We start from the raw sequence: 26,791 nt of genomic DNA on the forward strand, positions 1-26,791 counted from the left end.
ATTTTGAGGCTGATCGGAAAAACAAGATGGCCGCCAGGCAGCCATCTTTGATTTTGGCAGTTGAAGTTTGTTATCGATATTTCTTGAGAACTACTGAAGGGATTTTGTTCAAACTTCACATGGATGTTACCCTTGGTCCTTTGTTGTGCCATACAGATTTTGAGGCTGATCGGAAAAACAAGATGGCCGCCAGGCAGCCATCTTTGATTTTGGCAGTTGAAGTTTGTTATCGATATTTCTTGAGAACTACAGTAGGGATTTTGTTCAAACTTCACATGGAAGTTACCCTTGGTCCCTAGTTGTGCCATACAGATTTTGAGGCTGATAGGAAAAACAAGATGGCCACCAAGCGGCCATCTTGGATTTTGATAGTTAAGGTTTGATATCCCCATTTCTCATAAAGTGCTGAAGGGATCTTTCTCAAATTTCATATGTAGGTTCCCCTAGGGACCTAGTTGTGTATATTGCATTTTGGGACCGATCGGTTAACAAGATGGCCGCCAGGCAGCCATCTTGGATTTTTTTTATTCAAAGTTTGTTATCGCTATTTCTCAGAAAGTACTGAAGGGATCTGTGTCAAAATTCATATGTAGGTTCCCCTAGGGTCCTAGTTTGTGCATATTGTGATTTGGGACCGATTGGTCAACAAAATTGCTGCCAGGCAGCCATCTTTTATTTTGGCAGTTGAAGTTTGTTATCGATATTTCTTGAGAACTGCTGAAGGGATTGTGTTCAAACTTCACATGGAGGTTACCCTTGGTCCCTATTTGTGCCATACAGATTTTGAGGCTGATCGGGGAAAAAAGATGGCCACCAGGCAACCATCTTTGATTTTGGCAGTTGAAGTTTGTTATCGATATTTCTTGAGAACTACAGTAGGGATTTTGTTCAAACTTCACATGGAGGTTACCCTTGGTCCCTAGTTGTGCCATACAGATTTTGAGGCTGATAGGAAAAACAAGATGGCCGCCAAGCAGCCATCTTTGATTTTGGCAGTTGAAGTTTGTTATCGATATTTCTTGAGAACTACTGAAGGGATTTTGTTCAAACTTCACATGGAGGTTACCCATGGTCCCTAGTTGTGCCATACAGATTTTGAGGCTGATCGGAAAAATAAGATGGTCGCCAGGCAGCCATCTTTGATTTTGGCAGTTGAAGTTTGTTATCGATATTTCTTGAGAACTACTGAAGGAATTTTGTTCAAACTTCACATGGAGGTTACCCTTGGTCCCTATTTGTGCCATACAGATTTTGAGGCTGATAGGAAAAACAAGATGGCCGCCAGGCGGCCATCTTGGATTTTGATAGTTAAGGTTTGATATCCCCATTTCTCATAAAGTGCTGAAGGGATCTTTCTCAAATTTAATATGTAGGTTCCCCTAGGGCCCTTGTTGTGCATATTGCATTTTTGGACTAAACGGTGAACAAGATGGCTGCCAGGCTGCCATCTTGGATTTTGATAGTTAAAGTTTGTTATGGCTATTTCTCAGATTGTACTGAAGGGATCTGTCTCAAATTTCATATGTAGGTTCCCCTAGGGACCTAGTTGTGTATATTGCATTTTGGGACCGATCGGTTAACAAGATGGCCGCCAGGCAGCCATCTTGGATTTTGTTATTCAAAGTTTTTATCGCTATTTTTCAGAAAGTACTGAAGGGATCTGTCTCAAAATTCATATGTAGGTTCCCCTAGGGCCCTAGTTGTGCATATTGTGATTTGGGACCGATTGGTCAACAAAATTGCTGCCAGGCAGCCATCTTGGATTTTTATATTCAAAGTTTGTTACCGCTATTTCTCAGAAAGTATTGAATGGATCTTTCTCAAATTTCATATGTAGGTTCCCCTAGGGCCCTAGTTGTGCATATTGTGATTTGGGACCGATTGGTCAACAAAATTGCTGCCAGGCAGCCATCTTGGATTTTTATATTCAAAGTTTGTTACCGCTATTTCTCAGAAAGTATTGAATGGATCTTTCTCAAATTTCATATGTAGGTTCCCCTAGGGACCTAGTTGTGTATATTGCATTTTGGGACCGATCGGTTAACAAGATGGCCGCCAGGCAGCCATCTTGGATTTTGTTATTCAAAGTTTTTATCGCTATTTTTCAGAAAGTGCTGAAGGGATCTTTCTCAAATTTAATATGTAGGTTCCCCTATGGCCCTTGTTGTGCATATTGCATTTTTGGACTAAACGGTGAACAAGATGGCTGCCAGGCTGCCATCTTGGATTTTGATAGTTAAAGTTTGTTATGGCTATTTCTCAGATTGTACTGAAGGGATCTGTCTCAAATTTCATATGTAGGTTCCCCTAGGGACCTAGTTGTGTATATTGCATTTTGGGACCGATCGGTTAACAAGATGGCCGCCAGGCAGCCATCTTGGATTTTGTTATTCAAAGTTTTTTATCGCTATTTCTCAGAAAGTACTGAAGGGATCTGTCTCAAAATTCATATGTAGGTTCCCCTAGGGCCCTAGTTGTGCATATTGTGATTTGGGACCGATTGGTCAACAAAATTGCTGCCAGGCAGCCATCTTGGATTTTTATATTCAAAGTTTGTTACCGCTATTTCTCAGAAAGTATTGAATGGATCTTTCTCAAATTTCATATGTAGGTTCCCCTAGGGCCCTAGTTGTGCATATTGTGATTTGGGACCGATTGGTCAACAAAATTGCTGCCAGGCAGCCATCTTGGATTTTTATATTCAAAGTTTGTTACCGCTATTTCTCAGAAAGTATTGAATGGATCTTTCTCAAATTTCACATGTAGGTTCCCCTAGGGGCCCTAGTTGTGCATATTGTGATTTGGGACCGATTGATCAACAAGATGGCCGCCAAGGAGTCATCTTGGATTTTGATAGTTGAAGTTTGTTACCGCTATTTCTCAAAAGGTACTGAAGCGATCTGTCTCAAATTTTATATGTAGTATGTTTGAAAAAGTTTAAAAAGTAGAGAAAAGATCCATCTTTCCTTTGTCAGATATAGATCATTCTTTGGTGGGTGCCAAGATCCCTCTGGGATCTCTTGTTTTATTAGAAATAGGTATTGGCCACCACTTAGTATTAATTTTCAACCATCTATTAAAGAACTTAGTGAGAACTGATTTTTTTTATTAGTTTTAATAGGAAATGAGTAGTGAGAACCCTAATTTTTTGCTTAGTTTTAATAGGAAATGAGTCAAACTCGGTTAGAATTATTAGCCTGAAATAGCATTTTTATACCATATCCATATAATGGTCCTGGCTGACCCCCAGGGACCAGAGGGGCGGGGCCAAAATGGGTCAAAATGGCTAAATTTTCAAAAATCTTCTTCTGAATTCACAGGTTTGATGGAACCAAATAATCTTCATAAATTAAAAAGTGAAATTTATAAAATCACTGACACAGACTGACTTCTAGTTTGGTTTTGCTGTTAAACGTTGGCAAAGAAAATTGTAATTTTAAGCATTAGGTTTGGTAACATAATACACTAACTATCAAAATGAAAAACAAAATAAAAATTCTAATACGAAGGTTCAACTTAAAAATTTATTCTAATTCCTGAATACTTTTCACAGATTTGAAACAACTTTGCAATGCTCTTTCTGTATCGATCAGCACTCCGGTGATCATGACCGTCAAGGCCTCTTGTTATATAAAAGACTACCATAAACAGACCGGTACCTCAACATTCATAGATCGTCAGCCCCTCAGAATGAACAGATTTTTTCCCTGTGAAATTTGTAAACCTCCTCTATCAATGTAACTTGCGCATCCTCAACTATGTGGCCATTATTTATTCTGTGAATTGGATAGGTAATAAAATTCTATAGAAAGGGAAGTAGGTTGTTTATTTGCTACAAGATTGCTGGACAATGCAGCATTTTATTTTTTTACAGAAAAATGTGCTCTTATTACAGCAGGCGCCCTCTTTAGGTCAAATAATGTATACTGTTTCTCATTTACAGGTGGTGATCAGGGATTACTAAATATATACTTTGGTGACTGGGCGACCAAAGATATAGCTCGACATTTACCTTTTATTTACAACGTCGTATCACAAGCCTTTTACAGTTACTTACCAGCATTTACACAGTGAGTAGCATTTATCTCATTTACAAATCTCCTTTGGCCAAATTGTCTCCCTTTGACAAATAGTCTCCCTTGGTCAAATAGTCTCCCTTGGTCAAATAGTCTCCCTTGATCAAATAGTCTTCCTTGGTCAAAAAGTCTCCCTTGGTCAAATAGTCTCCCCCAATCAAATACTCTCCCTTGAACTAATAGTTTTAGTCAAAAAGTCTTCCTTAATTAGTCAAGTAGTCCTTGGTCAAATAGCTAGTCTCTCTTTGTCAAATAGTGCCCCATGGTCAGATAGTCCCTCTTGGTTGAGTAGTCTTCCCTGGTGAAGTAGTATCCTTTGGTCATATTAGGTCTCCCTTAGACAAATAGTCTCCCCTGGTCAAATAGTCTTCCTTTGTCAAATATCTTATCAGCCTCTTTGTCAAAATTTCTGTGTTCTTTCTCTTTGACAGGTATCTAACCAAATTCTCTTGAGTAAAATTTATCACCATTCTCTCTTGATCTAACCATTGTCTCTTGGTCAACTGTCTACACACTCTCTGTTGGTCCAATGTCTGACCTTTCTCTCCTTGCCCAAACTTCTCATTCATTTTTGGTCCAATGTCGAAACCATTGTTTTCTAATGGTCAAAACCATTATCTTCTTAACAAATATCTTGCTAATATATCTTGATGAAATATTTAACCTGTTTTGATTTCTGCCAATCTTTCTCCTTATCAATATCATAAAATTTCAGATTTAAACAAGACGTGAAGATTGTACATTTCATAGGAGCCACGAAACCCTGGCACCATCCTTACGACACTTCCACAAAAACAGTTCAGCCCCTCAAAGAGTCGGGCCATAATCAAGAATTCCTTCAGCTTTGGTGGGACATCTTCATGTCCCAGGTTCAGCCGGCACTTGACCCGTCTGTGGTAAGTGAGGGGATCAGGGTAGCCCCTTTTCTTGGTGAAGTAAATTATCAACACATTATCTCATATCTTCCTTTGTCGTTCAGGCCTGTCTATGGCCAAAACAATATAAACTCGTGCATAAGCTCCTAAATAAAGGCAAATTGAAATATTGAAATTGTTACATGATATTGTGGCGTTATTAGAAATGTTGTCCTTAGTAAATACATACTATATAGTGGTTAAATTTCATGGGGGTTTTATTTTCGCTAATTTTACCTTTTCACAAAAATTTGCGAATTTTAAACTTAGCGAAATATTCAGCAAGAAATTCATCGACATACTAAGCACTATAGTTTAAAGAATTATAGCATGTGATGAACCGTGAAATTTAACCACCACAAATATGCTCCATGTACGAAACTGTGACATGAACCGCAAATTTAAAATGCTACACAGTAAGCTTTAAAGGTAGGTATTAAGTTAAAATACAAAAGGATATATATTTAATGTAATCATTTTATTCTGCTGATCATAGTTTGATTAAGAAGTTTAAAAAAAATATTAAATTAAATGTGAGATAACTTTATTTACATTACACAGATGTATTATATAGGTATTCATTATACAAACCGACAGCTGGTTTTCTGCAGTTTTGTTACTATGCATAATCTTTCTAGTACTTGTTCTTTATTTACATTGTACAGAGTTATCTGCCCTTGCATGTAGATACAGATTCTTACAGAAAAATTTTTAATGAGTGTAACATCATATCTTTTTTCATGAAAATGATGTAGTTTTTGCTCACTAAGTAATAGCGTCATAATAATAACCTACCCGCAAGGGAGACAACTCTGTAATATACAAAAACAGAATACAAAGTATATATAAAGTTATTTACATGTATAATGTATAAGTAGGATTTCTTTGTCATTATTTTGCCAACTTACCTGATCACAACTCACCCAGTTTTCTCTTTTGTTTAAGCATGAATCTACTAACACCATTTTATTTTTGACGCTCCAAAATTTTGTTTCAGCAAAATGTATGATTGATTTGTATTGATATAATCGAGATTGATTATGTTAGTAAGAGAATGATTAAAAGAATGATTAGCTGATTGTTATTTTGGGTACTATGCTGTCTGCAGTAAAATTTGACACAGAATGGTATACATTAATGATTATTCCAGAGTTATAAATTATTGATCTGTGAATGTTATGAGATACAAATCAATCCAAATGGAAATATTCTGATCCTATTACCCAAGAAAGCTAGATGAATATTATCCCATCGCCTTTTTCCTTAGTAGTTCATTGAAATATTTTGTAAATTTTTCCTTTAAAACTTGAATATTCTTTATAAAAAAGGTCTCAGTTGAATACGAAACTAAGGTCAATTCAGTTGTAATTTTCAGAGTTATTGCCCTTTTTACCCTTTGGCTATTTGATAAAAAAAAACAAAACAAAAACGGAAAATTGATCACAGTTATATGTCAATAAAAACTTCATTTATTGAAGCCCATGGATATTAATTCAAGATTTGATAAACCATAAAATTGAAACCAAGACACAATAAAGATTAAAATTATAAAGCCAGGTGACCATCAGTGCCAACAGGCTTTCATTTCATTTCAGAATATTTTATTGCAATATTACAATTGCGATTGGGCAACAGGCTATGCCTATATTTGCCCTCTCCCGATAGGCATCTTGTTTTTACTATGTTATGTAGATTCTTGCCTTTCACATGTACACAACATGGCTTTGAAGTTTATGTATCATTTAAGAGAATTATTATTTTAAGACTTATGGTTTGATGACACATGGCAATGTTGCTTCCACCTCACTGACTTTTATAAGTTTCTCTCAAACTGATTTGCATAATTCTTGAGTTTTAATTTTAGTTTTTTGTAGAACTCTCATTGCCACTGATCAGTTCAAGGGAATTAACTGTGGTGGCATAGCCTTAGTCTTGTACAAGCCCGAAATGTTTTGATGAAAATAAGTGGATGAAATTTGTTTTCATTTTGTCATCTGAAAACAACTGCAAATAATTGTATAATATTTTTTTCCGTGATTTTGGAAATCCGAATTGACCTTTTCTGATCAGTGGTATTACATTGTAGACATAGGCTGTTGTGTTATTTCCACAGAATACAGTGTCTATGAAGTTGTTTTTCTAATTTTTAACTTTTGATTACGCAGATTTTAGAACAATTCCTTAAATCAATTGTATTTATTTTGGCCACTCCATCTTATGTCCAAAATAATTCTAGAATTATTTATAATTTCATTTTTGTATAATGGCTAATTTTGGTGAAATTAAATTTAGAAAAGTAGCAATATTGTCATTACACCGATGACAAGATTACACATTCAATCACTTTGATGTTACAAGAGTATTTAATGACACAAGCTAATATAAACCTACAATGAGGTTGCATGGGTCTCCCAGTCTACAGATAACATTTGTAAGTTATTGAAATACCTTCCATTTGGTATAATGTAGATATATAGATATTTCAACTGTATTTAAATGACACAACGGAAGTTATAAACCAAAGTAAGTTTCTCTGGGTCTAAAGGTTAAATTTTTAAAACATTGAAATATCATCCATAGATATTTCAACCATATTTTAATGACACAAGATATAAACCTAAGTAAGGTTACCTGGGCCTACAGGTAAAAATTTTAAATCATTGAAATACCATCCCTATGCTTTGTATGTAGATACGGGCGATGTAAAATTTATAATACACGGCCATATAAACATGGAAACCCTCGTAAACTCGTAAACTGTTGACCTCGCTGTGTATAAACAGCAGAAATAAGGAAACCAAACTAATCGTCATTTTATGGACTGTTTTGACCTTGAACTAAGGTGAAAAGCTATTGATATAATGTGACCAGCTAACAGAATGACCTGCTAAATGTATATCCTTAGCAGTACGTTTCAGTGAGACCTCACTTTAATGTGTGTAGTGTGAAATGGTTGGATCTCCTGCAGTGCTTGGTCATAGGCCCTGGCATGGTCAGGTTGAGTGGTTCAGATATTCCACTGGCTCCCTGCCTCGCTTGCCCCTGTGAGGTATAGGCTCAGATGGGTTCTGTCCCCTGGCCGAGACACACCAAAGCCTATAAAAGTGGTAGTTTCTGCTCCTGCTTAGTGCTCGGTATAAAGGGAGTAGGACAACTGATTTACTCAGCATACAGGGAGTGGGACGACTGGTTCGCCCGTTGTCAGTTTAATGTGACCGGGTGGGGTGTGTTGCTTGGTGTTTTCGGCAGCATTGTTTCAGTGATATAGCACTATAAAAAGGGCAACAGTTCCACTATACAAGAAGACACAACACAATTATATACCACAGTCTCCTAAAACATACACCGCACACTTCATACACGCTACACACCGCATACCTGGGAGGCCATTCTTACATTATCTTACCTGTTAAAGGAATTTAAATTTAATCAAACAAACAAACAAATCCACCTCTGAGATTGGTGTTCAAAATCTATGTGAAGCAGTTGCCTGGTACTAACCATAGGAAGGTGGTTTTCCTCTGAATACTCCAGCTTTATTTCGTCTACTGGACCTGACTTAACCTTAAGTGACCTTGACTGTTTCGTTTCCCCTATTCAGATACACTCTATCACAAAGAGACAAAGACTTATATACTAGTTGTCTCCCCTATTCAAATACACTCTATCACATGGAGACAAAGTGTACACACACTAGTTATCTTCCTTTTTTCAGAAACACTTTATCACAAGGAGATATGAATCACACCAAATATCGTTTTGTTTAGAGGAAATTCAATTAAAAATAATGGGGAACCAAAAATCAGTAGCTGTTGTCTTTAAAAATTCAGTGTGTAATTCCCATATACTGAAAGATGTGCTTTCTATATGATCCTGAGAATTTGAATCTAAGTTTACCTTCTGTATTGTTTAACCTTCTTACATTAATTTTCACCATCTGTCTTCATTTTAAGTTGTTTTCTGTCTGTTCATTTTACTTTATCACAATTCCTCTCATGTCATTATGATATCAGTTGGCTTATTACGAAGTGACTGCCTGAGTTATGACGTACATATCAGAACATTGTTGAATATTAATGTAGATAATGATTATAGAAACATTAGCATGAAAACTATAAGCTGTAGTTTGTCAGTGGCTTTCAAGGCTGGCTGTAAGCTTTAGTTTGTTTTCATATTTATTTCTTAGATTTAGAAAAGCATGACAGTTTGAAAAGTTTGGTTTTACTAAGAATGAGGCTTAGATGTATAAGAAAATAATGCATTTGTGATATCATGATCGATGTAATTTGTGATGTGACTTCTTGGTTGATCAGTAACTTCTAAAAAAAAATGTATTTCACGCCTTTCATAGAGGTCATGGAACCATGCTCAAAATTAAAAATCCTTCTCTTATGGATGAATTTACTTTCAAGGTTAAGATATACACATAATAAGACCCATCAATTTTGAAGGCAAAATTATTGAATTCAAAATCATCAGCAGTAAACTTTAAATTGTGGACTTTAATTCTGATTTTCTTCTGTTAGACAACTCAGTTTGGCCCTCTCTTGATAATGAGATACTTGACTTTGATATTTGTCTTATATTTCCGAGTTGTGTATGCCATTTTCTTCTGTCTTTGTTCTCCTAGAGGAAGTACCGAGGGCTTTCACGCGATATACCCCCCTGTAACGTTTACCGTACTTCATACGGAACGTACCCTCTACGGTCGGGACCAAAGCCGAACAGCTCCATCTGGTCTCTATTTTATCCCATGTGTTGTGCTAAATTTTCTAGAGCCTTCTGTTTGTTTTTCAAGGTAAATACAATTCAAAGTTTTGCTGTTGTAAAGAAGAAATAAAGATTTTATTTCTTAGATCTATAATAAATTAGTATTATTTTCTGCAGTTATTAAATTGTTTACAATTCAAATTTTTGCTGTTGTAATAACGAAACATACTTTTTCGTAGATAAAGAAAATATATATATATATTTTTCTGCTGCCAGCGTATTGTTTTCAATTCAAATTTTTACCGAGTTGAAAAAGAAAAAAAAAAATTGATTTCTTAGATAATAAAACTATTATTTTTCTGCAGTCAGTATATTGTTTTCAATTTAAATTTTTGCTGTTCTGAAAAACAAAAATTTGATTTCTTAGACAATAAAACTATTATTTTCCTGCGGTCAGTAAATTTATTTTTGATTGATTGATTGATTGATTATAGAAAAAGTTGAGACTTTCATTAATTCAGCAATTACCTGGTAACTAATTAAAGTTGATAAAAATCATAACTACTGTATCTTTCTGTTATTCCATTACATGCAAATATTATTTTAGACTTTAATAATAGCATGTATAAATCAGTCTATGAAAGATATGACTTTAAAATTAATATACAGAATTTGAAAATATCCAAAATAAATGATTGCTGGCCAGTTCATAATTTAACGAAGTTCTTCTGACACCTACTCTTTGAAAGACAATTTTTTCATCAGCCTAGAAGTACGGATACTGTGCGAGGAAGAAAACCTTGATACCTGTACTTAAAATCTTGATATCTCCCTTGCAAATTGTTTCATATCAAATATAGTGGCAAATTAAAAATCTTCCATCCGCATGTGTTACATATGTATATCGGTATCATCCTACAGCTAAAATTCTTAAGTTAGACTATTGCATTAAAACTTGAAAGATTAAATCATATTATTATCAGGATTTAGGAAAAGAAATTTAAAAATAAAAGTCACAAAATGATGCACCTTTCCAAAATCCTATTGGATGTATCAAGTATTTAACAAAATGCACCAACAACATCAGAATATTAATTTTGAAGAAGTATAGACTCCATGCACTGATATATGATATTATGCAGACTCATGAACCCCATTTGAAATCTGCATGCATTGCACAAAATTTTCAAAATACCATTTCAACCTATTCACCCCCAATTACGCATTTAGATTCTTCTACTTCAAAGATTGGAATAGTCCACGTTGTAATTCTAGGGGTGATGTACATGTATTTTTCTGAGTACTCCTTATCAATAATTTCTATAATTCAAAACATGTTTTGATAATTGGGAAATTCAAGTCAAATATGCACACTCTAAGTGCAATGAGTTTTGATTCTAATGGCACACTTAATTAGTCGTCTAAAATATTTTAATAAGTTAATTTAGGAATATTTGATATTTCAATGTAATGCTCAAATATTTTTAGTTGTCACCATGATTTGACAGAATTTGAATCTTGCCATGAACTGAATTAATTCTTCATATTAGAAAAAAAAATCTTTTTATACATTGAATTGAAACGAAATATTTTGACTACATGATGGAAGTTAAATTATTCAAAATTCCAGAACATGTCTAATGTAAGCATTTTACATATAAGTTATCAAATGTTATCATTTAGTTTAAAAACTTTTTTTGTAAAAGAAACTAATGTTGTTGATATCGAGTAAAATTTTGTATCATTTTCAATATTCAAAATGTATCTAGTAAATATCAAAAATATTTTCTCAAAAATATGCAACTATGTATATTTTTTTCCACTGAAACAAATTCTGTTACATTAGACAGATCCTCATACATGTAGATACTAAAGTCTGCATAACAAAAATAAAAGAATTGGTTCACATTCAGAAGTTTTGTTTGAGAGAAATTGCATAGTACATATATATTGTACAAATCCTTCATGATCAAGTTAATGAAAACCAATTAAAGCTACGGTTATGTGACCAAGTTTGAATTTAGGTATTGGAAGCAACATTGCCAAATGAAATTTAAAAATTGGACTGTATGTGGAGAATGTTGTACATTAAGTTTTTGAATGTCTTTGCTATATTTATTTATTGTTTGTTTTTACCATGCTGATCTCAGAAAGGAAACATGGTAAGAGTTTGTGTCTTAAGTGTTAATTAAGATGTTGTATTAACTCATTTACCCCTGAAGGCACATTAAGGATCTTCTAAATCAAAGGCTAGACCAGTCCATTATGGAATTTCAGGGGTGAATGAGTAAATAATTGTGTCACTAGTAAGTTTGAATGTGGAAATGTTTCCCATGCACCTGACTTTAATATGGAGAGATGTTTCTTAAAATACTACTTAGTATATATTAAGTTAAATCTACTGTTCAATTGGGGAGCTTAAGTCATGACAAAAAAGAACAACTTCTTGTAGATTTCAAAGCAAAATGCAGCCAACATATAGAAACAACTGTTTGCATTGGTCGCATAAAAGTTTCATTTTTATAATTAATTAAGTTCATATATATATATTCATATATATATGCACATTATTTTCCTTACCAATAGTTTAATGCATGCATGGCATTGCTTTTCATTTTCAAAGTTCAAAGATTAAGGTTACTCTAGCTAAAAGTACAGTACTTCCATTTTTGGGCAATAACTCAAATTTCCATTAGCTAATCAGTCTCATTCTTGGTGCAGATCCTCCTTAACAAAAATGCTTGTTAGATGGCTTTTTCAGTTAGGAAGGTCAAATATTTCAATGTCACTATAACTTACGAATATTAGTTGCAGACAACATCAACACTTTCATTGAATTCTTGTTCAGATTCAATTCACCGTATTTGAAGTGTTTTTATCGTGCTTTTAGAAAAAGAAGATTTTAGACAACATGTATGAAGGTTGATTGTAGTTTTTATTTGCATATTGGTTATTTCCAATGGGAAATGTTTTTTCATGATCGACTACAGATTACCTTTTGTGATCCTGTCAGTATGTATAAGCCATAAACATATTACAGACTTTGATCAATAAAATTCTCAGAAGTTTTATTAAACCCATGAGTATCGCTTGGATGAATAATGCTGGCTGTTCAGATTGTAACAAAAATATTACATATTAAAACAAATACAGTGGAATTTCCTGACATAAAAATACAAATACATCTTTGTTACATGACTATTCGGTCAGTTTAGGGAAGATTCAGTTTAGGGAAGTGATCAGCTTTTACTGGTCCGGAAATTGATAGGATGTGATTTATAATTGATATGATGGGATTTTACATCTTTAATTAAATCATTGACCCCTGAAAATTCATAATAAGCTATTCCGGCATTTTAAATGTATTTAAATGAGTTTGTTGCGCCTTCAGGGGTGAATGCGTTAATTGATATTGATCTCAAAATTAATGAATTCTTAATTTGAATACAAAATTCATAAAAATTAAATTCAACTGATTAAATGAATTGTTTGGTAACATATCTCATTATTACTTATTATTCCACAATATGTCAATGCTATTATGGGCTATTTATTTTATTTCAAACTAGATGTTATCATAACATGATTTAAAACATTTGCCAGTTTTTACTGTGATTTTTGGGACATTGATATTGCATTTTAAAACAATGATATTGTGTGATTATATGTCGCCATATCAGCTGTATAAATAAGCTATTTGGGGCCTCAAAAAGATCTGTCAATAGTAGTCATATATATAAAAAAAATGTACTTATCAATGATCTTAAAGATGCTTATTTGATTTGGTAAAGATTTAATAATGATTGTTTAGGATGGAGTTGAAACTGGATATCACAATAGTCTATCTTTGCATGTTACAGAGTTAGCTCCCTTGCGGAGGTTTCCATTGTGATATCTTTACATTGTGAGCACGATTCACATAGTTTTCTGATGTTACGCTCATAAACCAATGACGTCACAATCAATACCTACCCACAAGGGCAGATAACTCTGTGATATATACATACAGAATCAAAGCTTTGTAATTAACTATCTTAATTAGCTTTGTAACTAACATGGGTGCTGTTGTTGATCATCTTGATTAACTAGTAAATCATAGACCAAATTACGGTTGCCATCAATTTTGACAGGAAATATCAGATGCAAGTTTTATCGTCTTTGTAAAGTCGTTGCCAGACCATTTTGGCCAATGTTCTTTCCATGCATGAAATTTCTTTGTTCCTTGAAACTCTTTCTTAATATTTTAACTAATTTTGTTATTTGCATGAGTTTCTCTGAAGAATTTGCGTCAGATATTTTCATTCTTTTCTTCTTTAACAGCTGGAGTATACATTGGTGTAGTGTATTCGTCGTCTATAAGTCTCACTCAATTTATATTTTCCTTTAATTCTTGATATTACAATATGAAACCCTTACTCCCATACTATCTTGCCTTTGACTCAGCAGCTGTTCTAGAAAGGTTAGCTGATGCAAGTGTCCATATTAAGACCTTTGGTTTTGTATTTCTTACTTGGGAAATAAAAAGACCAATAGCCTTAATTAAAAAAGTTGTAACAGATAAAAGTCCATTAAAAAGACCTCTTGTTTTGTATTTCATACTTGAGAGATGTCTACCAAGACCCATTAAGCCCATAGGATAGTTGGAAAGGATACAAGTCTTTTGGCCACTTGTTTTTTATTTCTAATTAAAAAAAACATCTTCATAAAACCAATAGTCCATAGGCTCATTATTTAAGAGACCAAAGTATGAAGAGTTTCTTACACTATCTACTAGCCTGTAGGTCTATAATTCCAGAGGATGAATTATGAAATGTTTGTTTATTTGAATGACAACTGTCATCATTCTAGTTTTCACTCAACCAGGTGTGCGATTTCGACCTTCTAGTCTTAGTTTTTCTTTACTTTTATATTATTTTTTCGTTTTAATTTTAGTTGCAGCTTTTCAATTTTCTGAGTTATCGATTTAAGTTATGTGAAATTGTCACTCGTCTTGATCTAAGAAATAGGATAAAAATCTTAGATTCTTAAAATACTATGCTTTTAATCCTTCAATTTCGATAATAACCTTTAGCGTACACTGCACTGTATACTTCTGTAGTTATTTGGTAGATTAGTTTTCAGTTTAAAAAGATATTTCACCCAAATTTTATTGAGAATTGGTTGTTGATGTAGATACTAACATCTGGTTTATATTGCATTATGTAGTATATAATTTTATAAAATCAATTTTATGAAATCAGTTTTACAAAAAAAAATTGACTAAATTGTACATGATTTGTTAATATTTTCTCCAATGTTTCTATCCTCAAGGTTTTATTGTATAAATGTGATGATTTAAGAAAAGCAATGTTGAGGAATCGAAGAAGTGATACAATACACCTATTTATGATAAGGAAGTAACTCCAAAATTAATCTAAGGTTAAAAATAATTTTGACAAAACAGAGAAGAAGAAAAAAAAATGGCTCAAATTGATTTAATTATGATAAAGATTAACTGTCAAATTCTCCATGCTGATAAAAATAAGTTTGAAAAATTAAAGGAATAAAAAATTGACATGAATGAGGCAAACAACAAAATGCGTTCAATACAAAATGACTGAATATAAGGAAGAGTTTTGATGAAGATTTATGAATATAGAGTTCACAACTGAATACAAAGTTCAGATAGTCTTAGGAAGTTCCATGTTAATGTGTATTTATTTATGATTACAATATTTTGCTGTAGAATATGATAGTTTATGATAGTGTTAAATGCCATGCTCTAACTGACTTTGTTGCAGTTCATACTAATGTTGAAAGCTGCAGCTCTCAAACTCACGGTCAAAAACACTCATCAGACTCACTTATCTCCCCTTCATCCACTAAAGTTATCTCCCTTTTTTCTTTCTCTCTTTTATAACACAAATTGTCTCCTTTTGATTCACTTATCTCCCCTTCATCCACTTAAGTTATCTCCATTGTTTCTTTCTCTCTTTTATAACACAAATTATCTCCTATTGATACTTGTAACAATGTAAATTCTTGCATGTTCAATGATCTCCCTCGTTTTCCTTGTCCCAGTTACCTCCCTTGCTCCTTTGCTTAAAATTTGTAAATGTGGAACACTTGATATATCATTTTAATTTTAACAGTTAATATGAGAAATTAGGATGATGCCAATTAAATTTTTATTCTGATTATAAAATGTACAGATTTTTTTCTTCCTTTTTTTTTTCTTTTTTTTTTTATTACAATTTTATGCTAATTTTCTAATTAGATTGTAGGAATGTGCTGAATTGCATTAGATTTAATATTTTAACTTTATTTATGCAATTTTTTTTCTCCAAAAAATAAAACTATTCTCATTGATGACTATAATGTTTGACTGAAAGATAATACATCCGGCTGGGTAAGAAAACAAAAGAAAATGTCAAAAAAAGTAATGCTAGCCTTAAAGTAGACATACATGTTAGTTATGGTTTCTAAGATATTAGAAACTGATGACAGCTAGTTCATGTTACTTATTATAAATGCATATATTGATATTTAGAATGATGCATGTGGATTTCTTGTTGACTCTATATGCTTTACTCCCTTGCTAATTTTCCAATGGCTTTGGTTGTGGCATTCTTTGCATGACTTAAGTGGTGACTGTCTACTATATGTAAAATTAAGTGGCACATAGTGGTTTAGTGGCAATTGACGGAAACCTGGTGCTATGGTAATACAGTGGTTCCAATATTTCATGATTATCGCCCTGAGGGCAATGGGGGCAGCAAAAAGAAATATATTGCATGCAGAGATTCTTATCTGAATGTTTTGATGGATTTATGTGCTGTTGTACATTTGCTTTCACAATTGTTGGAGGTTAAAGATTAAATAAGATCAGATATGTGGAAATTTTCATTTCACATTTGAGTACTTGTAGATTGCTATGGGAGTAATTACTGTAACATTATGTATAAACTATATAGCTTCTATTTGTATGTAGATCCCATTTGTACCTTTCTTTATCCCACTAAGAACTTGGCTGTCATCAGCTCCATGTTTGGATTATCACTTCTTAAACATTTGGTCACATGTACCAATAATGATAAGGTTACAGTATTACCTACATTTTGATCTTTAACCTACATCAAAGGAAATGTTTCAGTGACCTTATTATCACTAAAATAGGTCACTGTGATCTACATTTTGACTTTTGACTATCGTCAACTGAAGAGACTGTTAAGGTGTCTATATAAAGATCATAGAGATCTAATTATACCCCCACAACGAAATTAAAAAGAGGGGGTAAACTGGAATCGGGTTGTCTGTCTGTCTGTAGACACAACTTTATCCGGGGAACTCCTCCTAACTTGACAGATTTTGATGAAAATTGATACACAGAACCCTGACATAAAGGAGAGTTGGATAAACTATTATAGGGTTCTGCAATGTCTCCTATTATTGGACTTAAAACTAAATTTGTGCAGCAGGGAGTATTAGTCGTCCACTTCAGCTTATACTTGGGAGACAAGTTCTAACAAGATAGGGTACGTAGTATTGGGTGAAAGATCATCTCGTAATATGTTAGACTGTATGATAAATAACATAGAAAAATTTAATGGTTCTTTTCATAAATTGAATTTTTTTTATTATGCTGAATCAAGGTAAAAGTCTACCATCTGATGTGAGAAAACAAAATAAAAATCTAGATGCCAATGTTTTTATCCGTTTTAAAATCTGCTCACCGAAATATTACAATTTACGCTCATCAGTAAACATTTGTATTGGTTGGTTGATATAATGTGTGATATGGGACCTATGTCCTGTCTGGCTCTGATAAAACTGCCTAGGACTGGGCATACACAATCACACAATCAATAACATACATGAAGCAGGTAATTCCATATACACATTCATGAATATATCTATTTTAGTAGATAGACCTGCATATAAATCTCTCAGTGCTGTTGAATTCACGTCCCAATTTTTTTGCTTTGTGTTCAAGTTTATTCCCAAGTTTATGGTCGAAGTTAAATCTGTTTTGATGCAAGTGTGAAGATTGGCACGTAATAAAAGGCTATGATAAAGAATGGAAGGAGACAACCACTATTTCAATGACATGATAAATGTGAAGCAACAGCCAAAATGATCTTCCATTTGTTTCACCAAGAAATTTTTTCATTTGTAATTTTTAATGGTAGCAAGAGAAATTTTGCACCGGGACAAAATTATTTAAGTAATTTATTTATAAATGAAAACATTGGTTCTGTTGTGGTTGGGAAATTATATTTTGCTGAATCAAAGTAAAATGTATAACCCCTGTTTTACTGTATCTGTATAATATAGGTCATGGGCAGCAATTTTATATATTTACTGACAAAGATTTCACATCCACTTAGCCAAGGTCAAGGTCAAGGCCAAAGTCTTATCCTATTCATGCATCCACAGAGATGATGATAAGTGCAGTTTGCATTTACATGTCATATATACAATTAAAACATGTTTTTATATATCTACTGCATCAAGGTCAAATGTTGTATCTACTGAGTCAAGGTCAAATGTTGTTTTGTATCTCTACTGAATCAATGTCAGATATTGTTATATCTCTCTACTGAGTCAAGATCAAATGTTTTTATATATCTTTGCTGAGTCAAGGTCAAATGTTATATGTCTATTGAGTCAAGTTCAAATGTTGTTTCAATATAATTTCTACTGGGTCAAGATCAAATGTTAGATATCTCTACTGAGTCAAGGTCAAATGTTGTTATATATTTCTACTGAGTCAAGGTCACTTGTTCTTTTATGTCTCTACTGAGTCAAGGTTACATGTTCTTTTGTAGCCAAATGTTATATGTTTGTGGGGCCACGGTGGGTGAGTGGTGAACATTCTTGATATATTACCACAGGCCCTCCACCTCTGAATCATGAGTTTGAATCCCATGTGGGGCAGTTGCTAGGTACTGACCACTGGCACGTCCTTACATGACCTTGGCTGTTCATAGGACGTTAAACTAATAAAACCAAACCAAAACCAAACCAAAACTGTTACATGTTGTTACTGAATCAAGGTCAAGTGCTCTCAGCACACTGACCTTTATCTGTCTAAAATATTCTGATATGTCCATCAACTCATTATATACTGAACCTGACCATTGATTGGCACTGATGATTAGTCTTACACTGTCTGCATGACCATTGAGTCTTATGTAGATGATTATCAATCTAACACTGTCGGAAGTTCATTCAGTACAAGTGATGGTGTTCAGGGTTGATCACGACATCCACAGAGGCTGGTGTGGTCCCTATTGTTAAGCATGTAAGAGTCACCACAAGGTGCTATAAGGATGTTTTATAGGATGTTTATAATTCTGAGGAAGATTTGCTGGAGATCGTCGGTTATTGATTGTCTTATTATGATTGTAAAACAATGTAGCGATACTATTGTACCAATTACAATATCTCCGAAGTGACAGCAGCAGCCAGCATAATTTCATAAATTCAAGCCAAACTTTAGCAGATTGATTTGCTTTACCCGTGTTCAATTTCAGCTCATATTATATTATGTTAAGCCAAACTTTATCTTATCACAGATTATTTTGCTTTCCTGAGTTTGATATCAGCTCATAAATTGATATTAAGATAATTGTATTAATTGATATTAAGATAATTATATAAATTTTTATTAAGATAATTGTATCTTTTCATTTATAATTGCCCGATTGATGTGAGTGTTTCAAATTTTGTGCTTGGCTTGAAGGCTTTATCAAAAATATATTCTTTTCTCCTGCGGTTTTTACACTCGTTTGATGAAGTAGAATGCTATATTTTAACCCCAGAGCCAAAGGTTTTGACTCATTTTCAAATGCACCCCCTGCTTCAAATTATAACTGGAAAAATGATGCCTACTTTCAGATGTTTGGAGGTGCAGAAAGTTCAGAGGTAAAACTATGCAAAAATTGATGTTGTCAATTTTTCTATGATATACATTATTATAATATTATACACAGTATCTAGCTTAATTCACGCTTTTAGTTGATTTTTATACCTTAGTGTGTCCTCGCTTTTAGTTTTTGCTCCTACATTGACGTTTTCCAAATCTTTGCTGGGTTGATAATAGTTTGTGCCATTCAATTTGCTTCATCTTGAAATTTCTCTGTTGCCATGCAATAATTAAAAATTCCAAAGTAGATATCAGTCCTGTACTGCAGTCTTGAAGTTAAGAAGTAATAACCAGTAATCAAAATAATAAGATTAAATAATTTATTCTTGTTACAATATAAAACATGTATATCTATAAATCAAATAATGCAAAAAGTCACTTTTCTATTTGCAAAGTTCTGCTAAATTTCCTTTTACAGTATTATATCAGTAATCTGTGTTCCATGAACAATAGACAGATGCATCCTATCCCTTTTTTTTTAGGCTTTATAGGGCACCGTCAAATGTAAATCACATTCATACTTAATGGTAGCACCATATTTTAATCCCAGTCTTATAAGAGGGTCGGTAGCACCATATTTTATTCCCAGTGATATAAGGGGGTAGCACCATACTTTTTCCCCATTCATATAAGAAGGTAGTACTATTTATATTCCCATTCAAATACCACATTTTATTCCCACACATTCATATAAGAGAGTAGCACCATATTTCACTCCCATTCATAAAAGAGGGAAGAACTATTTTTATTCCCATTCATATAAAAGGGTAGCACCATATTTTATTCGTATAAGAGGGTATCACCATTTTTATGACCATTCATATAAGATGGTAGCACCATATTTTATTCCCATTCATACAAGAGGGTAGCACCATATATTTTTCTAAGTCATACAAGAGAGTAGCACCATACTTTATTCCCAGTCATACAAGAGAGTAGCACCATACTTTATTCCCAGTCATACAAGAGAGTAGCACCATACTTTATTCCCAGTCATACAAGAGAGTAGCACCATACTTTATTCCCAGTCATACAAGAGAGTAGCACCATACTTTATTCCCATTCATACAAGAGAGTAGCACCATACTTTATTCTTAGTCATACAAGAGAGTAGCACCATACTTTATTCTTAGTCATACAAGAGAGTAGCACCATACTTTATTCCCAGTCATACAAGAGTCAGTACTAGTAGCACCATACTTTATTCCCATTCATACAAGATGGTAGCACCATATTTTATTGCCATTCATACAAGAGGTTAGCACCATACTTTATCCAAGTCATACAAGAGAGTAGCACCATATCTTATTCCCATTCATACAAAAGAGTAGCACCACATTTTATTCCCATTCATACAAGAGGGTAGCACTATATCTTATTCCCAGTCATATGAGAGGGTAGCACCATATCTTATTCTCATTCATTAAAGAGGGTAGCACCATACTTTATTCCCAGTCATACAAGAGAGTAGCACCATACTTTATTCCCATTCATACAAGAGAGTAGCACCATACTTTATTCCCAGTCATACAAGAGAGTAGCACCATACTTTATTCCCAGTCATGCAAGAGAGTAGCACCATACTTTATTCTTAGTCATACAAGAGAGTAGCACCATACTTTATTCCCAGTCATACAAGAGTCAGTACTAGTAGCACCATACTTTATTCCCATTCATACAAGAGGGTAGCACCATATTTTATTGCCATTCATACAAGAGGTTAGCACCATACTTTATCCAAGTCATACAAGAGTCAGTACTAGTAGCACCATATCTTATTCCCATTCATACAAGAGAGTAGCACCACATTTTATTCCCATTCATACAAGAGGTTAACACCATACTTTATTCCAAGTCATACAAAAGAGTAGCACCACATTTTATTCCCATTCATACAAGAGAGTTGCACCATATTTATGTCCATGGTGTCAGGAGAGGATATATTTTATTCCCATGAGTACTAGAAGACAGCACCATATCATTGTATTGTCATGGAAACTAAAGGGTAACACCATGTCTTATTGCTATGGAATGCTTGCTATGGTAGCATCTCCACGGCTTCTAGAAGGCAGCACCATATTATATAATGCCATGGATACTAAAGGACAGCTACATGACTTTGTTATATATTTCTATGGATACTAGAGGGAGCACCATATTATTTTATTTCCAATGATACTAGAGGGCAGCACCATATTTCATTCCCATTGATACTAGAGGGCAGCACCATATTTCATTCCCATTTATATTAGATGGCAGCTTCATATTGATATATATTTCAGTGGATTCTATATACGTTAGCACCATATTATTAATTGATACTAGATTGTAACATCATTTAAGGTTTATTTAATGGATTCTATAGGTCAGCATTTAAGACTTATTTCCATGAAAGTTTCTGAATATGTGTTTACCATATCAAAATAACAGTCATGTTGTCTTGTTGTCTCTGACATTAATATGTGAAGACAAGGTAATAATATCTTCACACATTTTTAGATCTATCTAATGATTTATATTCAATTATAGGGCAATTTGTTAATTATTTACAATGCATACATAGGCCCTAGACATACAGAGGATAGCGCTAGCAACCATTTTCTTTTCTACTTAATTGGCACTAGAGTGCATGACAACTCTTTATTTAAAACAATTATTGTATGGCAATTACATGTATATATATCATGGCTTGTGCTGGGGAAAGGTCTTCTCTCACTAATACGCTGAAAAATATGTCTTATACAGCATTAAAATGATTTATTTTATCCAGAATAACATTAAAAGTATTTATTTTATCCAGAATAACATTTAAAGTATTTATTTTATTGAAGTCCAGAGTAAGAAATTGCTACCTAAACTAATCCTGCTCTGATTAAAAGATTTTAACACATTAATAAGATAGTATTCCACTGTCAAGTGTTTGATGCAGTTCTGAAGTCCAAACTCAGACTAGAATTATCTCCCCTTGTCCTCTGTAGTTCTTTTCTTCCCCTCTGTGGCCAGTCTGAAAATGTCCTACGGTGAGTTTTGAGAGCTGTGGCTGGAAACATGGTGCAATCAGGGTCAAGTGCCTGACCACAGCACACACAAAACTGGACATTCGTCTTTGCTTTCAGAACCTGTCCATCCAGTTCATGGGGCAGTCAGTGAGAGGTGAAACCTATTCCATCGCGCAGGCTCCTGGTCCCACATCTGTACAAGCTGTGTTTCCCTTTGTTCCCCCAAATGTTGATGTCCACTACAATCAACCAGAGACTGACCAATCAACAGGCTCTAATGTTGTCAATATTGATGTGGTCCCTCGTCAGTACTCTTTACCCGAGTCTCATTTCGTCGAGAACCCAATGTCAGTTATAAATCCTGACGCCCCACCCCCTGGCTCCTACGATATCTCACAGGTTATGAAGGCCTGGGGAGATGGCCACACAGACAGTACTAATAATTGTAGTGAAACTAGTGACAATAAAACAGAGTTAACTGCCCCTGAACAAACTGATGGTGGTAAATCAGAGTTGCCTGCCCCTGAACAAGTTAATGATAGTAAAACTGGTGATACTGCTGAAACACATGTCACTGAAACAACCGGTGATACTTCTGACACACATAAACCTGAAGATGAGACGGTGAGTATAGAATTATGGGTGGCCCACGTGTGTGTTCTATAACCTACAACTAATGTTTTTACAGAATTGGTGATGTCGTTTTAATAATTCAGGAGCGTGCGTCAATGTGAGTCCTTTACACACACTGATTTGCTGTAGTGTTGAGATCACATGATCATGCGACATTTTATGAATTTTTTTGTGTCAAATTATAAACTATGTAATTACAAATGTATTTGAATATTATGTATTTGTAAAGTATCATTCTTTTGATTCACAACCCTGCTCCATTGTAACAGCTTGACCCTTTATTTCACATTTGCACCCTTTATTTCACATTTGCAAAAGATACACACAAAAAAATTAATATGTGGGTTTATTCCCATAGATTGGCTTATATTTGTATTCGGACATGGGATTATTTTATAGCTTCTCAAAATGATCTAAAGGGATGGGTGTCTTGAAAGAGAAATAGACTTGTTTCTAGAAGTAAGCTTCAGATATTAGTTAATACCCAGAAAATGACTTTTTCCCCACTAATGTAGGTTTCATGATGACCAATATTGCTTTGTAAGTATTTTAAAAGTATAATTTACACTAGATGTCAACTATACAGACAGACTGATTCCCAGTATATAGTAAAGCCTGCCATAGTGACCACCTCTGTATAAAGACTTTGATAATTAGATCACTCCTCTAGGGTCCCAAATAACCAATATCTATACCATTCAACCTGTGTATAAAGACCACCTGGGTTTAAAGACCATTTTACTCTGCCCCTTGGATGGTCTTTATAGACAAGTTGGACTGTATAACAGATGATGGCTTCTAAATACATATTTAATTACTGGCATTGGTTTAACTCATTCACCCCTGAGGACACATTTAGACTCTTCTAAATCAAAGACTAGACCAGTCTATTATGCAGTTTCAGGGGTGAGTGAGTGTGTATGACAAGGATCAGAGTCTATCTTAGTGGCGTTATTTGTTTATCATTTCTATAAAGATGTCATTGAATGTCATGAGAAAAAAAGTGCCATGGAACGTTTCATGAGTTGTTCCTTCGAACGAACAAATATGTATTATTATATATAGTTACAGCCAGTGAATATTCATGTGTGATGTTTCGATGACTAGAAAAATATGTACACTTGCACCTACATTACACAAATAACCAGGCAGCTTACTGAAATCTACATGGAACATCAATCTTCCATTTCCATTTAAAAAAAAAAAAAATTACATCAAGTTTGTATTTTAATACTTCCTGGTATTTGTCTGATCATCGGACTAGACATCGAAAAATCACACCTAAATAGTCACTGACTGGGTAACAATTCATTACAAAAGGTAGTGTCCAACCTGGGGAAAATGTTTCGAAATATAGAGTACTATCAATTTTAAATGTCTTTTAAATGGAATATATATATGACATTAGAAACGATTTTAAAATGTCAGAATAAGCATCGTACATTTTTCTAATCCGAGTTATGATCCTAAAACGTATAGAGGATGCAGATCGATACTGTATACCCTGTATTTGATTATTTTCATGAGGGTGATATTTTTCACCATTTTGTGGAACATTGCTATGATCACAACAATTGGATACCAAGAATATTGAGAAATGGTTGAATGCCATAGTATATATACCCTTAAAACAGATCGCAAAATTATTATTACGGCTAAAATTTCTCGATTTTAGAAAAAAACAATGAAAATTTTATTTGTCTGTAATCCTCTTTTATGCTATAGGATCATAACAGGGACAAATGATGTTGAGTGCTAAAAATACTTACACCTGTTCTGCACATTGTTATAGCACAGAAATAAAGCATTATTGTACAACTAAAATATTGTGAAGATATCTTTTCAGTCCCTTGCCAGCGAAACCAGAGTGGGCTATAGTGTCTGTCTGTCCCGATGTTGAATTTTTAGACAATAACTTTTAAAACTTTGTTTCGGAAAATGCTGGTTTGCAGACAATAATTTGTTGAAATTTGATTCAATGGCAGATTTGAAAGAAACACAGCTTTGGATTGAATGTGTGTTCAAAAAGTCAACTGCAAATGTCACTGTTACTATAGGTTAAGGTCAATGCAATAGCTTGTGGGGTTTGGCAGGGGACAGTTGTATTGCTTCAGCAATACTTGGAATGCTTGGTTTTTTAGCTCACCTGGCCCGAAGGGCCGGTGAGCTTATGTCATGGCGCGGCGTCTGTCGTCCGTCGTCCGTCGTCCGTCGTCCGTCCGTCCGTCCGTCCGTCCGTCAACATTTCCTTTAAATCGCTACTAGTCATAGAGTTCTGGATGGATTGTAACCAAATTTGGTCACAAACATCCTTGGGGGAGGGGGAACAGAACTTGTATAAATTTTGGCTCTGACACCCCGGGGGCAGGAGGGGCGGGGCCCAATAAGGGAAATAGAGGTAAATCCTATAAATCGCTACTTGTCCTAGAGTTCTGCATGGATTGTAACCAAATTTGGCCACAAACAGCCTTGGGGGAAGGGGAACAGAACTTGTATAAATTTTGGCTCTGACCCCCCGGGGGCAGGAGGGGCGGGGCCCAATAGGGGAAATAGAGGTAAATCCTATAAATCGCTACTTGTCCCAGAGTTCTGCATGGATTGTAACCAAATTTGGCCACAAACATCCTTGGGGGAAGGGGGAAAGAACTTGTATAAATTTTGGCTCTGACCCCCTGGGGGCAGGAGGGGCAGGGCCCAATAGGGGAAATAGAGGTAAATCCTATAAAACGCTACTTGTCCTAGAGTTCTGCATGGATTGTAACCAAATTTGGCCACAAACATCCTTGGGGGAAGGGGGAAAGAACTTGTATAAATTTTGGCTCTGACCCCCCGGGGGCAGGAGGGGCGGGGCCCAATAGGGGAAATAGAGGTAAATCCTATAAAACGCTACTTGTCCTAGAGTTCTGCATGGATTGTAACCAAATTTGGCCACAAACATCCTTGGGGGAAGGGGAACAGAACTTGTATAAATTTTGGCTCTGACCCTTGGGGCAGGAGGGGCGGGGCCCAATAGGGGAAATAGAGGTAAATCCTATAAATCGCTACTTGTCCTAGAGTTCTGCATGGATTGTAACCAAATTTGGCCACAAACATCCTTGGGGGAAGGGGGAAAGAACTTGTATAAATTTTGGCTCTGACCCCCCGGGGGCAGGAGGGGCAGGGCCCAATAGGGGAAATAGAGGTAAATCCTATAAAACGCTACTTGTCCTAGAGTTCTGCATGGATTGTAACCAAATTTGGCCACAAACATCCTTGGGGGAAGGGGAACAGAACTTGTATAAATTTTGGCTCTGACCCTTGGGGGCAGGAGGGGCGGGGCCCAATAGGGGAAATAGAGGTAAATCCTATAAATCGCTACTTGTCCTAGAGTTCTGCATGGATTGTAACCAAATTTGGCCACAAATATCCTTGGGTGAAGGGGAACAGAACTTGTATAAATTTTGGCTCTGACCCCCCTGGGGGCAGGAGGGGCGGGGCCCAATAGGGAAATAAGAGGTAAATATTCAAATTCCTTCAGAAAAGAAACAATGAACCTGTATTCAGAACATGACT

General features: G+C 34.7%; 1 protein-coding gene across 1 annotated transcript in view; it reads left to right on the forward strand.

Annotated features, from left to right (window-relative positions):
• LOC138307773 (glycogenin-2-like) overlaps positions 1–26,791 on the forward strand; it is a 44,386-nt gene that overhangs the window by 15,460 nt on the left and 2,135 nt on the right. Inside the window, 3 exon segments of the mRNA XM_069248650.1 lie at positions 3,944–4,070; positions 4,792–4,972; positions 22,724–23,230. Of these exon segments, the coding sequence (XP_069104751.1) occupies positions 3,944–4,070; positions 4,792–4,972; positions 22,724–23,230 (815 nt within the window).

This window comes from Argopecten irradians, chromosome 14, assembly GCF_041381155.1.
Source record: "Argopecten irradians isolate NY chromosome 14, Ai_NY, whole genome shotgun sequence".
In the NCBI taxonomy this organism is placed as follows: domain Eukaryota; kingdom Metazoa; phylum Mollusca; class Bivalvia; order Pectinida; family Pectinidae; genus Argopecten; species Argopecten irradians.